Here is a 16,278-nt window from a genome sequence, read left to right as displayed (position 1 = left end):
TAGTTTCCCGAGTTATCGGGGACCCAAAAGCGATTATCGCCCTGCCGATTGCATCTGTCGAGATAACCAACAGTGCCACCCTGATACATCTGAACACACGGCTTCTCCAGAGTGGATTGACACCAATGGCGCACCTGGACGAGGCTTTTGTCCACCTCTGCACATGGAAAGCAACAGCGATGCATGTGAAGAGACAAGAAGAAAATTCGGTCATCTTTGCCTCGGGCAGAATAAACTGCATAAAACCTCACTGCGTGGAGCCGTGAGCGTGAACGGGGGAGACTCTGACACTCGAGGTCAGATCCGTGTTCACCCGGCGCCGATCCCGGGCTCGACGCTGTCTCTTTGGCTGTGGTGGTTTCGAAGACCAAACTTCGGTCTCGCAGACAAATTAATAAATCTTCGCTAAATTTTTGATAATTTTGGCTCATGATTTGATTATTTATAACAAATGGTAATACAATTCTATTAGATCAGATTTCTGTGCTTTGTACCCTGAGTTAAATGATTAAATGATTACTTTTGTTCTCTCTTCTGTATTCCCACATGTGATGGAAAAAGGATTGACCATTTCTTGGTGATTGTTGTCCTAATAATTGCTTATTCCTCTATCCACAGACAGAGTTGTTGAACTTGGGACCTGTCTTTATAAATGAGCTGGCAGTCAAACATATTTCAGTGATCAGAAGGCTTCAGAAATAACCAGATTACACAGTAAAAATAACCTGCTGTAGGTTGAATCCTGCAGAAGCCAAGCATCCACATGCATCCCAGGACAGAGGAGAAAACGGGAAGAGAAAATGTAAGAAAACAGAGAAATCAAAGTAAAGACACCTGAGTAAGTGACAGAAGGGGGAAAGCATCCCTCTTTGAGAACTAAGTGAGGACTTAGTGATGCAAAAGAGTCCTATGAGAACTAAGTGATGCAAAACCAATGACTCATTATTTCCCATAAGAGGAGTCTCCAAGTAATGGCCAACCTGAAAAAAAAAAACAAAAAACAAAAAACAAACAAAAAAACCACCCAAAAAACAAAACAAAAAAAAACCACCAAAAACCTCTCATCTTCTTCCTCTACCCCCAGGTTTTATTGCTGAGCATAAGGTTGTACAACATGGAACATCTCTCTGCTCAATTCAGGTTTAGATGTCTTATTTGGTCTCCTTCTGACTTCTTGCATAGGTCCAACCTACTCATACTCGCTGGAGTGGGCGAGGAGCAGCACAGTGGGGAAAAAAGCAAAAGCCTTGTGTTTGCAATCACTGGTCAGCAATAGCTGTCTTACCAGCATCACCTTCTTTAGCCACAAACCCAAGACTTAGCACCAAAGGGCTGCTATGAAGAGCTAGCTTCATCCCAGCCAGATCCAGTAGATCAGAACCAAAAAATGAAAATAGTGAAGTCCCATTCTGGCAGAGGAATGATTAGACTGGACCTAATAAAATTACTCCCAAACAAAATTACACATGCTCTTGACCACTGGGGGCAGTACAAAGCCTTCAGAAAACAAGGGATCCAGTAAGCACAGCCTTAGAGCCTGCTCCAAATGTGCTTCCAGCAGGACTGCACACAATTTTCAGAAATAGGGAAATTATAGAAATAATGTTATTAATCCCAGGACTATGTTTGGAAGCTCAGTGACATTTTTGACTTGGCAAGCAAGATCTTTTGATGCCTTCCTGATGGCCAAGTGTGGCTGGTTTTTTTTTTTTTTTTTTTTTTTTTTTTTGTTTTGTTTTGTTTTCTTTTCTTTTCTTTCATGCTTTATATAAGCAGAGTTATGGAGTGCTTGGATGTGTTTAATTATGATACGGTTTGGAAACATCTCTGTGTAACAGACACTCATGCAGGCACTGCCTTAGGTGAAGAAACTAATTTATGACTTTGGGTGGAGTTGTAAGTGAGGAGGCACAAAATAGCGCTTTACCTCCCACCTCTCAGAGAGCTGGGAAGGCAAGGCTCCTTTGCGAAGGGAATGATTCAAAGTGCCTGCTGCAGAACCTGGCCTGTGCTGACTCTTTTACTGTGGAGTTTTCCTGGGATGCTCACTTCCCTTCTCCACAGCTCTCCTGCACACCTACAACTACTCCCCCCTCCGCTCTCCACAGTGTTTTTTTTCACAGTCTCTGAATTTGTAATTATATTCACTGACTTGACACAAGCTGAGCTGTGCAAGGTTTTCTGGAAAAGAGCAGTTATTTTATGCTTTCTTATTCCCTTGTACAAAGAGAGAGAGCAGCATGCAATCCCAAAGAAATATACTGAAGAGAGAGGAGTTTGTCATTTCAATAGTCAATGTGATGTTTTGGCTGTATCTGAAGATCGACATTTACAGAAAATAGGTGCATAAATTGCCTTTTATATAGTTCTTCAGAAGTTGCTTTCAGGAAATTATTTGTTATTCCAGATGCGTAAGTAGTAAGGATACTGACTGACTGGAAAGAGTTCAGAGCAGAATAGTAAAAATGATCACTCAATGCAGATGTTTTGGCTTATTTTTAAAAAAAAGTGATAAATGGATTAAAAGGATAAAATACAGCTTGAGGCTGGACTAAATGATGAGCTGGGGAGGACACAGGCCTCTCCAAATATGAATAAACATCATGAATAAAACAGTAACACACAGCATATGGTAAACCATATGGTCAACAATGACACACTCAACTCAGAACCACAAATTATTCTTCTACAAGTCAAACTAATCAAAGGATAGTTGAAGTTAAATCTTCTGTCATATATTTCTGAACAGATCTACTCAACAGAAAGGCACAACATGTAGAGCTTGAACAGAATAGAGGATGAGGTTCTGATGTTACAAAGGCACCAAAGAAGTTTTCTTCTTGAAATGTCTGTTTCTGTATCATATTAATACATTCTGTTTTCTAGCAAAAAATGGCACAATATTCACTGTTTACTTATTACTATGTAAACAGTGAACATTGTGCCACTTTCTTTAGTTTGTCAACAGTTTGATCCACAGTCTTGCTTTGCAGTCAACATAAATTCACCCAAGTATTAGCTTATCTTTGTTGACTTTGTGGTTCTTAAGGTCATGCAGTTTAAAAATTTTTGGTTACACCTTATCAAATATACCAGTTGCTGCTGGCTTAGGACAGTTTCCATGCACAGCTGCTGAATGTCAATCTCATTTTCTCATATGGGTGATAGAAGGAATTTTTTGCACTTGAGTGCTCCTGTCACTGTGCTGAAGTGTACCATGAATTCAAAGTAGACAAAAGTAACTTCTGGATAAAATTGAAATAACTGGATCACACCCTTGTTTTTCTAGGTTGACGATTACCTCAAATATTAAATTAGTCAGGTGCTACATCTATTATTTAGGCTGTGAAGTCAGTGAGTCCTAAACTAGGAAATGTCAGAGGAAAGTAATTAATCTCATCCTCTGTCTGCAGTGCACTTCAACTTTAAGTCATCCAAGCACTACAAGGTAACCACAGAACACCACCATGAAGGCCATGACAACCCTAAACCTGCTGGTGAAAAGACAGAGATAGTGTGATGCTTCTTTTTCCCCACAAGTGACTTCATGATGCATTTTTTTTCCATATGATTAGCACTTTGAAAGCTGTAAGTATTGAATAGTGTGTTACCTGTTATTTCCTTTTATCCTTCTCTAAATGTGGGGCTCCAGATCTCATTCTCTGCATATCATGTAAAGCTGGCCCTGAGTATGTATAGATTTACTTGTCTACTAATAAAATTTCTACTACTATTCCAAACTAACCTGATATTTTATCATGTTGGAAGTATCACAGAAGTTATATTTCATCTATTCAAGGGAGTGAAATTAGTACTATATTTTACCAATGGGAAAGGAAAGATTATAGGCACTTGCTTCAAACTACTGAGTGCTCATCAATTTTGTCAATCTGCAATACAGAGATTCTAATTTATTTAGGGTAGTTACAATTTCTCCCCCCTATTTTTAAATCTTAGGAAGTATATATAAGCTTTGATATATTCAATGCACAGCTTCCATCAAAGCAAATGTAAAGACAAAGTATTGAGAGCTTCTGCAAATCTACTCCTGGGTATGTATCAAGAAAATAAAAGAACATAGAATTAGGTGCTCCTCAGTGAGATTCTGGGTTTTTAAAGATGATTTGTCCTGCAGTCATCCTGGTGGAAACACAGTGAAAAATGTAGGAGTGGGACCTGTTGTGTCACCTTGGAATTACCACACTCATCTTTTCCTGCATGCTGAAATCAACACTTCAGTACTCTCCTGGCAGGCCCGCTCAACACACACGTGATTTATCCACTGAGAGCAGTATTTCAATGCAGTGCTGGCAGAAAATCATACCCTGAAAAATTATAAGGCCTTAATGAAGAACCAGGAAAAGGGTAAGACTGGCCAGAAAGAGGGTTAAGTAAGACCTTAGTACAGATCTTGTCAGCTGTGAAAACTTCACAATCATACTAGTAAGAATGCTTAAATGTGGATCAAAGATGTATTTTTATGAAGTCCTACCGTTTAAAAAAATAAAACTTAACACAACTTTGTAAGAAGTGAGTAAATACAGATCAGCTTTAAACAGTGAGGGATTATGAAAAAGGCACGTCTTTACCAAAATGGAAAATGTTTTTTTAATGGGAAGGTGCAGGAAAATTGATGTGCTGGAGGGTATTTTACTTTAAAAAAAAAATCTTTATTTATAGAAAACCAATGGTTACTTGAAGAATATTGGGAAGGAACAGAATGGTATCCAAAATACAAGTGCCAGTAGGCAGGTAACGCTTTGGCCTTCTCCCAAAGGCCTGAAGCCTCTGGGGACCAAGAGAGCGACTGGGGAGGGCGTGACCGCCGGCCACTGAACGCCGAATTCCCGAGCCCTGACTCCTCTGTCCGTCTGTGCCGAATCCGACAGAGACACAACATTGTGTACATTTCTGTCTGGAGCTGCCCAGGCCGGGGAACACCCCGAGGCGCCGCCTTGCCCTGCGGCGGCACGTCCTGCCGGCGGGAGGCGGGCCGTGCGCCGCAGCCAATGGCAGCCCGCGGCCAGCGACATTGAGAGGCAGAACAACGCCCCGCGTCGCGCCGGACTTGGCGCCCAAAGCCAGGGCTTGGAGGCGAGGTGATGGGGGCACTCAGCAGCGCCAGTAACCAATCAGACTATAAAGCCCGCCCACCGCGGATTCTTATTGGCTACGGCGCCAGAACTGATTTTAGCAACAACCAATCGGACGCGGCGAAAGGGTGGCGGTTTGAATTGCGGCGGGAGGGGCCGGCTGCGGTGTACAGAGTGGAAGGTGGCCGGCGGTGCAAACGGCTTTTCGTTATGGAGTTTGATCCCACGATGCAGGAGGGGCTGCGGCGCAGCAGCGCCCGTTTCATGGCATCCATGACCCGCATCTTCGAAGAGGTGAGCTATGGCACCGGGGTGGCCGCGGGTTCCGGGCGCCGTCCTGGGGCGGGCGGGGAAGCGGGGACTGAGAGCAGCCGTGCCGTCTGTGCTGGGCCGCGCACTCCTGTGCCTTGGCAGGAGAGGGCTGGCAAGAGCCAGGTCGCGGGATATAGCCACAAAACGGACATCTGGGACTGCCCGTGCTGGGACTGCCCGTGCTGGAAACGCGACTTAGTCACAAGTGCGAGCTGACTTCACAGTGTCCGTAACCCCGGCTAGCTTGCGTTAGACGGGGGATTTCCAATGAAACTACAGAAAGTGGGGAACTCAGTGACTCCCTCTCCCTTGGGAGCCGTTCTGTGTTTAAGGTGTGCGCATGGTCCTCCTCCGTGCATCCCCGTTTATCCCGGGATGCGCCCTTTCCCGTTCGGGAGATGTTTTGTGCCGCCGCCGGGCTAAATCTGCCTCTACATGGATTTTCTAGGCTAGTGCCATATCGGATATTTCTACATGTCATGAGCTGTTGGTCTTATCTGCGGGCTGCTTTTAGTTTCTACAACAGAAATTTGGGTGAAACTGTCAGAGAGCGACTTAACTGCATTTTAAAACTCTGTGGAGCCCTGTTTTGGCAGGGCTTATGCCTTAGTCGAATGGCTTGCACATATGCTTAAAGTACATCAGTTTCCTCTAGGAGTTAATATTTCCAGATTGCTGACTTACAGCTTTAGCCAATAAAACACCGTAATGATAACTTCATGTTTGGGTAAAACAAAAAATTGTTCTCATAACAATATATAAAACATACATTAAAGGTATTACTTTGAAAGTTTGTTCTAATATTTAATCGTTCTTTTTCTTTAGTATAGTCATCCCTTCAGGGATGACGTATTGATTTCCATCGACTCTTTGACGTACGATACACATCAGGGTAAGAACTCTTTAAAACTACAAGGTTTACATACTGTATGTGTAGACTGAGTAAAGCATGTAAGTGTTGGTAGCTGCAGAATATTACAGTGTGACGGATACTGACTTTTTTTTTCACTAAGATACGATAAATCGTATGTAGACTTTGGTATAGTACCAAGACTTTACTCCAATTTGCATTTTTAGTCTATCATGTGCTCCATTCTAGATAAGACAATGGTTATTAGCAGAGTTCATGGTATAAATCGGTAATGTTTGGATTAATTGAAGGAAGAAAAGGAATGCAGACATTAGCAGGAGATGATATGCATGAATGGATTATGTATTTTCATCTCAACTTAGTATTCTGAATAATGCTCTGATAAATTACTGCTGTGCCAAACATCAGGGTGGAGTAGGTAGACACTGTTTTTAAATTTTATCTACCAACAGACCCAGGTTTGTTCGTAAAGACACATCCACTATTCCTCTCAGCATAAACCTAAACTGTGTGGACCCAAGACAGTATATATCCAGTTTTTCATTGTAATAGTTGATCCACATTATGCAGTGTTGAAAGGCGGATCCCGTCGGGGATCTGCGCGAGAGAATTGCTCGCTGTGAGGGCGAGGTCGCCGCCGGCTCCATTTCGCGCCTTCTCTTCGCGTGGGCGGCGCGAAGGAAAAGCCGCCGCCGCCCTGGCCCGTCTGTCTGCAGCACGGCCGCCCAGGAGCGGCCAAGGGAACCGAGTTCCTTGCGAGCCCTGCCAAGACAGCAGCGCCCTGGTCGCCAATTCCAGCCGCGTGTTCCCGGCCACGTGGCCGCTGCCGGCGCTGGTGTCGGCCGCGTGGTTCCTCGCCGTGCCGGACGGGCCCGCAGCGCGGCCCTGCAGGCTCCACCAGGAAAGGAAAGGGAGCGGCGCCACTCCTCGGGGAGCGCAGAGATAGAGGGCTTCTCGCGGTGTTTCTGCTGCTTAAATACATTGGCATAGAGGCGTTACCAGCTTCTCTAACTGGCTTAGCGGCGTGCCTCTTCTCAGAGCCAGCCGGCAATTAGTTTTGCCAGGCCCAGGAGAAGCTTTCAGGAACTCTTCCCAGAAAATCACTTCCATGACTGGCCTTCTTCCTCTTCCCCTAAAATGAAGCCCTATAAGAACTACCACATTCATGAATTGCCATCTCAGTTTTTATAACTTCCTGGAGAGATCGGGGAACTACCACTTGTGCACCAAAGGTTTTTACAGACTGGCAGGCTTGCATGTCATACACATTATCCAATGGGAGAGGAAGGAAGCATTCAAGAGTACTGTAATAGACAGCTTTGCATTGGTAAAGGATTGGTTGTGCTTTTGGGTTAGTGATCTCTGTTCAAAAAGGAAGGAGTATGGATCTCGGTCCCGTAGAGCCTTAGTTATGGCCCTGACTAACCTCAGATACCATGGAGTCTGCATTCATCGACTAAAATCTAGAAGCTAAAATCTTTTGCCTCTTTTCTCCTCTTGCTTGAATATGGGGCTGTAATGCTCTTTGGATTTTAGCTCAGTTGGACTCAGCATGTGCTGCTCTTTTTTGTCTTGCCTGACTTCTCAGCTTGAATTGCCATATTCTCCTGGTTTGTTTCCCTTTAAATTTTTACTTCAGCAAATGTGGTGGCAGACAGTTCAGATTTGCTAATGTTTTGTTATTCTGTAATATGTCGTTCCTAAATGTTTGTTAGAGTGATATTCAGTATAGATGGTATTATGGTAAGTGGTAATATTTTTACTTTTTGTTTTTTTCTAGGACCTAAACGATGGGACCGTATGTCAAGGAAAGACGCTAAAACCTGGAAGAAAGCATTTACGGTATTTAATAGTACAGTCCTACCATGCAGCCAAAATGCAGCAGTATTTCTTTGTGGATGGGTAGATAGATAGGATTACATTCTAATCTTGCCATGCTATAGAATATTTTCAGAGGTATTGAGGAGGTCATCATCTGCTTGACAATCGAGTTTTAGGATAGTTTAGGTGTTTCCGATGCATCTGGCTAAATAGATGACTATTTATCAGTGGTTAGCACCACTTGTAAACCTGGAGAAATTCTTTCTTTCAATTGCTGTCTGTTGGGACTGGGTATTTTTGGAACTCCTCAGAATGCATTCCGTGCAGTTAATGCATTGAATCAATTTATCTTTGTTCTTTGATTCAGCAGGGGTTTCTGGTTTCATCTTTGGTTTCTGTATTTTTTCCCCTGTGAAATAATGCCAATTAATTAAAGAATCTTTGCAGTCTCACCGGTCAGTGTGTCAGGTAAACCCATGGCCTGTATGGCGTGCCTTGGCAGTAACACAGCAGCTTTCTGTTCTGAGCCCCACCCAGTGAGGGCATGATGAGGAATGCAGTTCAGTCTGAGGCAGCATGAGTGGATTAATGGAGACCAAGAGGAGGCTGTATTTAGGGTTCCCTTTGCACTCCTGGTAATGCCTTGTGCACAGTCCCCTAAGCATTGGCGCCCAGGTTTCCCAGCCAAATCCATAAAAGACTGTGAGTGAAATTCTGTGTCTTAGCCTCTTCTGTGGGCGCAGGTATGTTCTTGCAGTGACTTTAGGGGCAGCAGGAAGGGAAGAAGTGAATGATCAGGTAAGTTTTACGAGATACTTGTGGCTTTTCTGGTTAGGCCAGGGGAACCTGAGAAAATGGAGTGGATTTGTAGTTGTGGGCTATAGCAAAGTAAATAAATACAATGGATAAAATTATTTTGCTATTCTTTGATTATTCTGACTTTTTTTTCTATTGCAGCGTATTAGTCGAAAGCCAAGGAGAACAGGTAGTGTTTCTTTTCAAAAAAAATCAATTGCAAAATGTCTTAATATTTTATGTCATTCATCTCAAGAAGTTTTATTTGGAGCACAAGAGGACAAAGCGCTGCCTAGCACCAGTCTTCCTCCACAGCACTGCCAAAAACCTTGTCCATACAGTGGTCAGATACAGGCTTTGAATCAGCCTAAAAAATGCCAATGTAGAGATGGAAAGTAAGGGTCTGGTACAAAAAGTTTCAGATGGTCCTGACCTTTACTTCTTGTTCCATTTGGCTAATGAGGCAAAGTCATTCAAAAATGTGGCTATAGTCTCTGATAAGACATGGAAAGAAAGTTAGGGTTTTTTTCAAAGATACTGTATTTAAAGTTACTTAGAATAAATATTTTGCTAATCTTTACAAATCTACTTCATGGTCTGAATATCCTAGAAGCTCTTACAGAAAGGAGTTTGCATGGTTGTCTTAAATGCTAGAAAGTCTTGATCTTTTCAATTTTAAATGTGGTGTACTCCATTTCAGATGACCTAGAAAGGCAGAAAAATGGGTAATATGTGTTTTTGCAGCTTCTGATGTTACTTGAGAAAAGTATTACTTTATTTCAAGTCATCCTAGGAAAGAAATTTCTGACTAAATATTAAAGTTGGATGAGCAACTTTCTTATGAACAAAGTAAGCTTGAGTAGATTTGTATTTTCCGTTGTACATTTATATATTCCATAAAAAATAGAACATTGCAGATTTTTTCCAGCTTAAGAAAACCATACATTGCTCTGGCTTTGTTTAATTGAAACACAAGGACACATGAAAACATTGGAGCTTTCTGGTTTTGGTTGCTGTTAGCCTTAAAAGAACCCAAAAATCAGAGCAGCCCATACACCTTAAACCCCCAGCTAAAAAAAACAGATATGTCTGACTATGGATGTAATGCTAATGTACAGATTTTATTTACTCACTTACTCTTAAGTAGACCTAAGTGTTTTAAATTAGGATACATAAAGGTTTGTGCTATGAAGTCTGAACATTAAACAAATACCTATCAATGGACCCCTCCCCTTAGAATATACCTCGTGTTGTTTTTTTCCAACTCACAATTCTGCATTTTGCTAGGTTTAAGTTTTCCTGTTTGGGTGGCATGTCCAGCACCTTCATCAAGCTTTACTGATTCAAATGTGACAGTCCTTTGAGTGGTGGACTTTTTTTTTTTTTTTCCAATCTATGGCAGCTCTCAGTTAAGGAAGAGCAGGTAGAATAAATTCCAGCCTCCCAGAGAAGTGATATTTTGGTCATATATCAGCTACATAAATTGCCTTTTTTTCCTTGAGAGTTTTTTGGGAACAAAATGGGCTTTGTGGTGCTTCTTAGACCTTGCTCAGTAAGGGAATTCAACTGGACACCACTTTATTCTTCTAATGCCATCTGTTCCCAATCCAGATGTGTTTGGAAGAGGCACTCTGGCTTCTAAAAGAATATGTTGTTGAGGAGGTGTTACAGTAGTGTTTTGCAAAAATCATGAAGATTAATTTCCAGAGAAGGTTACAACCTTAAGCCAGAGCCTTCTAGTTACGTGCTTGTTGGATTTGATGAGAGAGTGGTTTTATAGCCACTGGTTGGAAAATTGTGCTTTGGATAATTATCAGTGGTCTGCATCCAAACTTGGGGGAAACATGGCAGTTTGTATACAGGACTTGTCCTGTGCACATTATTGGTTGTATACTTTATTTAATTAATTAACAGAAGAAGGAGTTAATTAACTCTCAGATGATAGCAGGTAGGGTTGACCACTGTGAAAAGTGTCTGACAAATTAGGGCTAGAAGTGAAATTTCTTCAATTTCATGCAAAGAAGTTCAGAGTAATAGACTTACTTTGCAATAATCAAATGCTGAAGAGACAATTTTGAAAGCTGCTTGAGCCAACCAAGGATATTGCACTCTGCTGTAAAAGTAGCACACACCATGCTAGAAGATATGCACAAGTGCCTTGAACATGAAGCACACAAAAGAGGTTTTCTGCACTGTTCAATAGTGACAAAAAGTGTGCTGGAGTACTTTGGTTTGTGTTTCATTATAGTGTGATTGGCCAGAGGGATTTAGAAAAAGAAGCCAATTATTAGAGCCACTGGTGATAGGATGTAAATAGAGGGAAAAATAAAAGAAATTGAAAACAGAAATAGGAAGAGAGGGTGAGTGTTATGAAAGTAATGGAGTTTTTATTTTCCTCTCCCATTCATGCTACAAAATATCAGAGAAGCAGAGCCATGATCTTGAAGATGAGAACTCACCAGCACGCCAGGTATGGGTGCTGCATTGCATCTGTTGTGATGGAGTGTTGCAGGCCAGGCTGGGTGAGCCTTTGAGCAATCTGGCCATCACAGAGGGGGTTGGTTCTAGATGATTTTTAAGGTCCCTTCCAACCCCAGCTGTCCTGTGTTGGCCTCTTTGGGAAAATGTATTTGTGGAGTCAAAAGCTAAGAAATCATTTATGAGCAGGTGGTCCTGTGCCACGATATCTGTACTGGTTTTCAGCTGTTTAATTAGGGTTTTTTTGAAGGAGGAGAGAGAGCCATTGGATCTGGGCTCTTCACCATCAAGTGCCTTTTTAGTTAGGCAATATGTGGGTCTAACTTTTTAAATGACTATTTGTACAATCCATGTGGTCTAGAATAGCTTCTTTTGACTCAAAGTAAGTTTGTGTATAGACTTGTTAATAAAGATGGTGTGATTTGATCACAATTTGTGGAATACAGCTGCATTGGTTTTACTCCCACCGCCCCCCAAAAACTGAGCAAGTAGTGAAAGCAGAAAATTCTATGGGCTAATGAATACAGTTTAAGCTACCAGGTATTAAAATTCCTTTCATGTGCTTTTAAGGAATCTTCTGAGAACTCTGGTGCAGATGCATCTGATACAGGTGGGTTCTTTCATGTACTGCTTATCTACCCTTTATTGAACTTTGTTGAGAAAATGGAAGATAGTGAGGTTTTGACCTTGTATTCCCAAGTAATTATTGGATTGCATTAATTAGTGGGAGCTGCCTTTGACTTTTTAAAAATATTTATACCTGGTATTATTCAACAGTTTGATTCTAGAGCAAATGAAGACTTGGAGTATTTTTCTTAGATTCAGCTATGGCTGGGCAGTAGCCAGCAGTTAATGGCTGAAAGGGAAGTTGTACCAGAGTATGGTTAGCTTGGGGTTTCCCTATGCTGCTATTCAGTTAGCTTGCTCATCCACATAGCTGCCTCTAAGGCTGGCCATTTCTTCCCTGTTGAGGGAAATGTTTCCTACTGTCATTTGTGAGGATAGCTTCAAATAAGCATTTGAATGATGAAGTAATTTCTGCCAATTTAGAAAGCACGCCAATTTCTCGGCCTGCTCAATGAAAATTGGGAAAAAGACTTCAGAGACACCTGTAGCTTGGCTTCTGTAAGTTCCTTTGCATTTTGCACTCGTGGGATAAATGAGTGAAGCGCTTCAGACTCTGGTGTTTTCATAGCAGCATCCAATAAAATGATTATGAGTTTCTCCTCCTCCTCCTCTTACGAATGGTCTGCGAAGCGTCTGGTGAGGATTTCTGGAAACTGCTGTGAGTTCCAGCTATCTCCAAATCCTGTAAGATGTAGACTCTAGATTCTTCCCATGAAAAACTGAGTGCACTGTGGTGTTTTGGCTGTTGGAAGTTAGGGTGGGTGTTTTCAGGGCGCTTTTTTCTTGGTTGGGTTTTGGTGGCTTTTTGATGCATCAAAGCTTACCAATAGGGCTCACTAACTTAAGGGAAGAAATCAGTCCTTAGCTGTTTTGACTGAAGTTTTAGTTTTGGCAGGTGTTCTCCATTTTTAGTATTCATGTAGAATACTTCACACTAGTCAGGGAAGGCAGAGTTTCTTCCAGGTACTAAACACTATTTTTGTGTTGAAAGTGTGCAAAGCTTGTCTACAGCAGGTAAAAGTCAAGTGGAGCAGCTCTTACCTGGGCCAGCAAGTCTGTCCTTAATAGGGAAAGTTATTAGGATTACCATTTCTTGCTTTCTCAGGAAGTAGCTTGGCAGAGTAAATCTAACAATTTCTTGTATCTCTCAGGATGCTATCACAGAGGACTGAATTAATTTGGAGAAAGGGATAGAGAATGATAGTGTTTTGGATGCACCTCCTGTGAAATAGCTTTCTGTAATAAAGGTCATAGTTTTGAGAGAGGAAGGTGGAAGTTGTCTTTCTTCCTCTCTGTTCTGCCTTTGAGGTGCAAAGGTGTTAGTGAATTTCCCTTTTGGCCTTGAAGACCACTTTTGGATTCCCTGGAGAGAATACTTTTAGTTTTCCATTCTGTGCCATGGCCCACTGCTAATTACTGAAGATCCTGTGATTTGAAAGTATGATTGCCAGCACACTGAGGATATGCTAAAATTAGATTTTGGAGGACTCGCATGTAGAAGAATTTTCCACTTGTATACAAATCAACTCATGCTCTGATGCAAGCTATTTGTTAATAATTTAAAATGGATGTGATGGGGTCAACCATTCCGTGAGACAGGAGTTGTTCCCCTTATCCCAAGAAGCGCCCATTTCTGTAGCAGTGCAGTCTGTTCATGTGGATGAAGATTTAGGAAGCAATCTGACAGGTTTGTGCCCAGTTGTGCTGGAGGAAGAAGATTGTATGGCAGAAAGAGAAATAGCAATTTAAGAGTAGTATGACGAGGCAGTGATGTGGTAGTACCGTAACCAAGACTTCTTTCACTCACGATTGCCAGGGTTATTCCCCTCTCCTTTTTCCTTCCCTCTGGTGAGTGCAGGGCAGTTCAGAAAGCAGGGCTGAAAATGCAGTCATGTATTTGATGCTCATGGACGACTGATTTTGCTAATGATGAATTGGAAGGTCTGCCTACATCGAGGAAAACAATATTTTGTTGCATGTCATTGACCAAACCACCCACAGAATAGAATACCTAAAACTGAGTGACCAGAGTCTGTCTTGCTTTTTCATATTCTCAAGTCTTATTTCTCACTTTGTGAGTCCTGAGGTGGTCTTGGCAACAGGAAGCTACTAAGGGGAAGCGTGAGAGAAAATCCAGTTGGCATATTTAGGAATGTAGTGGGGATGGTTGATTAATGATTAATGAATCTTAGAGAGCCACAAAAGAAAAAGCTTTAAAAATGTTTCACTCCCTGAAGTATTTAATATAAATCGTAAAGAACTGATGGCAAACAAAGTTTCTTAACCCTTCTTTGCTCTGCTGCAGTCATTTATGGAGCCACAAACCATGCTTTCCAGTTGGAATTGGAATGGAAATGCAATGCAGTTTAAAGTTCTAGGGCAGAAAACTGTTTTCTAGAATGAAAAAAGTGTGGCCAATAACTGGCACAATGTGTATTTAAAAACATTTCTGTTTTGAGTTCAGCTATATTTGAGTTAATATTTACCTTCAAATTGCAGGTGAAGAAGGTGGTGATGTAGCCTCCGTAGGAAGAAAACTTGAAGGAATTCATCTCAAGGTAAAACTTTTGGGTGTCCAATAGAATGTAGTGATTCAATAGAAGCTGTTAACTATTTGAGTTGTTTACACCTGCCTAATGAGCTGATGCAGTCAGCAGAAGACTTGATATTGTCTGCATTTTAATGCACATTTTTGGCAGGTGAGGGGTTCAATCAATAGTGTCACAGAGACCAATGACAAGTGATGTTATTGTCTTGCTAATACCAGTGGGCCAGAGAAAGGCCTACAGTGTACTGCATCAGCAGGCAGCCCTGAGCAAGGCTTTTCTAGCTAAGGAAAAAGAGAAACCAGATGGATCTTAAGGTGAGAGCGCTTATAAAAAGAATGGTCATTCAGCTGGGGGTCTAGCATAAGTAGGTTACATGGTTTGAAGGAAATGGTAAATGAGCAATAATGGCTGCCATAACAAAAGCAGGCTGGAATCTTCTGCCGTTGCTTCCCAAACTAGACCATGGTCAGCACTAGCCAGACTATTTACAGTGTTGAGGAAAAATACAACATGCACTTTGTGTTTGTGAAGCCATTTTAATCCTGGTGTTTGCTACTTCAATAGCGTTGCCAAAAATGGGATTTACTTTCCTCACTTGTCTAGCACTGTGCTGGTGTCCACTCTCTGACAACAGCTAATTGAATCTGCTTCAGAAAGTGACAGTTTGACTAATGAATTGCCTTTTATTACAAAATTCTCTGAGGTTCTACTTTGAGGGTCGTTGCAGAATAGGCCTTAATTTGTATATGGCTTCCCACAGGATGTTGGGAATACAAGTAGAGATTTGCAGGTGTCCTTGTCAGAGTTTTGTAGCCATTTTTCTTTCTTTCTTTCTCCTTTCTTTATTTTTTTTGGATTTTTGTTGGTTTTTATCCGAGGATCTTTAAGGCAGTGTTTGCTGTTCCCTGAATATTCTTGTTTATTATCCCTTTTTATATATCTTCACAGATTGTTCCTTCTATGGAATTATAGGGGTTTTTTTTTGGCTGGGGGGCATGTGGGGAGGCAGATTTTTGCTTAAAATGTGTACATTAAAAATAACTTTATGCAGGTTGCATATATTCTGATCTGAAGAACACTAGTTTGCAGTAAATCAGAATAATCAGTTTGGAGTTGCCTGTGCTAATAAGTTTTATGTGTTTTAATAATTTTGTTTTCCTCTAAGAATCGGAATGTAGATGATGGACAAATCCTGAAGAAAAAAAGAGTTCCAGTGGATGTGATATTACAAGGTGATGAGAGAAATATTCCCAAATGGATAACGGTAAGATATTTCTCCTATTCTAAGTTATTGGCTAGTTAGAATAAAATAAAAGCTCTTTACCTGGGCAGCAGTTAAATGCATTCTGACACAACTTCTCTGTGCTTCTCCCATTGTTCTTCTGCTTGATGTCTGTGTAGATATTGTAGGATCTGGGGGTTTTGAGAGCTATGAAATGTAAGAAACAGAGCAAATGTTTTGAAATGTATTTTCCCTTTTTTTTTTACTTTTATATGTTATTCTTGGAGCCCTGATGTGCAGGTTGATCTTTGAGCTGTCAGTTTTCTTAAAAGTGTAAATCTGAGCTTTGTAGAGGCTCAAAGAAAAAGAATTAGCTTTGTGTTGATTTGAGGAGCAAGGAAGGTCAGAGGTGAAGTGTCAGGATAGAGCTTCTCTTTTCTGCTGGAGCTGCCAGAGGTGTGTAGATTACTCAAGTGTGTGTGTGTAGATATATATCCATGGATAAATTCT

At 41.4% G+C, this 16,278-nt stretch overlaps 1 protein-coding gene across 1 annotated transcript in view; it reads left to right on the top strand.

Annotated features, from left to right (window-relative positions):
- Positions 1-5,251: 5,251 nt before the first annotated feature.
- LOC131572480 (uncharacterized) overlaps positions 5,252-16,278 on the top strand; it is a 42,492-nt gene continuing 31,465 nt past the window's right edge. Inside the window, exons 1-8 of the mRNA XM_058825682.1 lie at positions 5,252-5,387; positions 6,231-6,297; positions 8,057-8,118; positions 9,055-9,082; positions 11,316-11,362; positions 11,941-11,980; positions 14,497-14,555; positions 15,712-15,810. Of these exons, the coding sequence (XP_058681665.1) occupies positions 5,304-5,387; positions 6,231-6,297; positions 8,057-8,118; positions 9,055-9,082; positions 11,316-11,362; positions 11,941-11,980; positions 14,497-14,555; positions 15,712-15,810 (486 nt within the window). The 5' untranslated portion in view covers positions 5,252-5,303. The remainder of the gene's footprint in view (positions 5,388-6,230; positions 6,298-8,056; positions 8,119-9,054; positions 9,083-11,315; positions 11,363-11,940; positions 11,981-14,496; positions 14,556-15,711; positions 15,811-16,278) is intronic.

Source organism: Ammospiza caudacuta, chromosome 2 (assembly GCF_027887145.1).
Source record: "Ammospiza caudacuta isolate bAmmCau1 chromosome 2, bAmmCau1.pri, whole genome shotgun sequence".
NCBI lineage: Eukaryota > Metazoa > Chordata > Aves > Passeriformes > Passerellidae > Ammospiza > Ammospiza caudacuta.
Note: the sequence above shows the minus strand (reverse complement) of the source record. Positions and strands in the feature narration are given on the sequence as shown.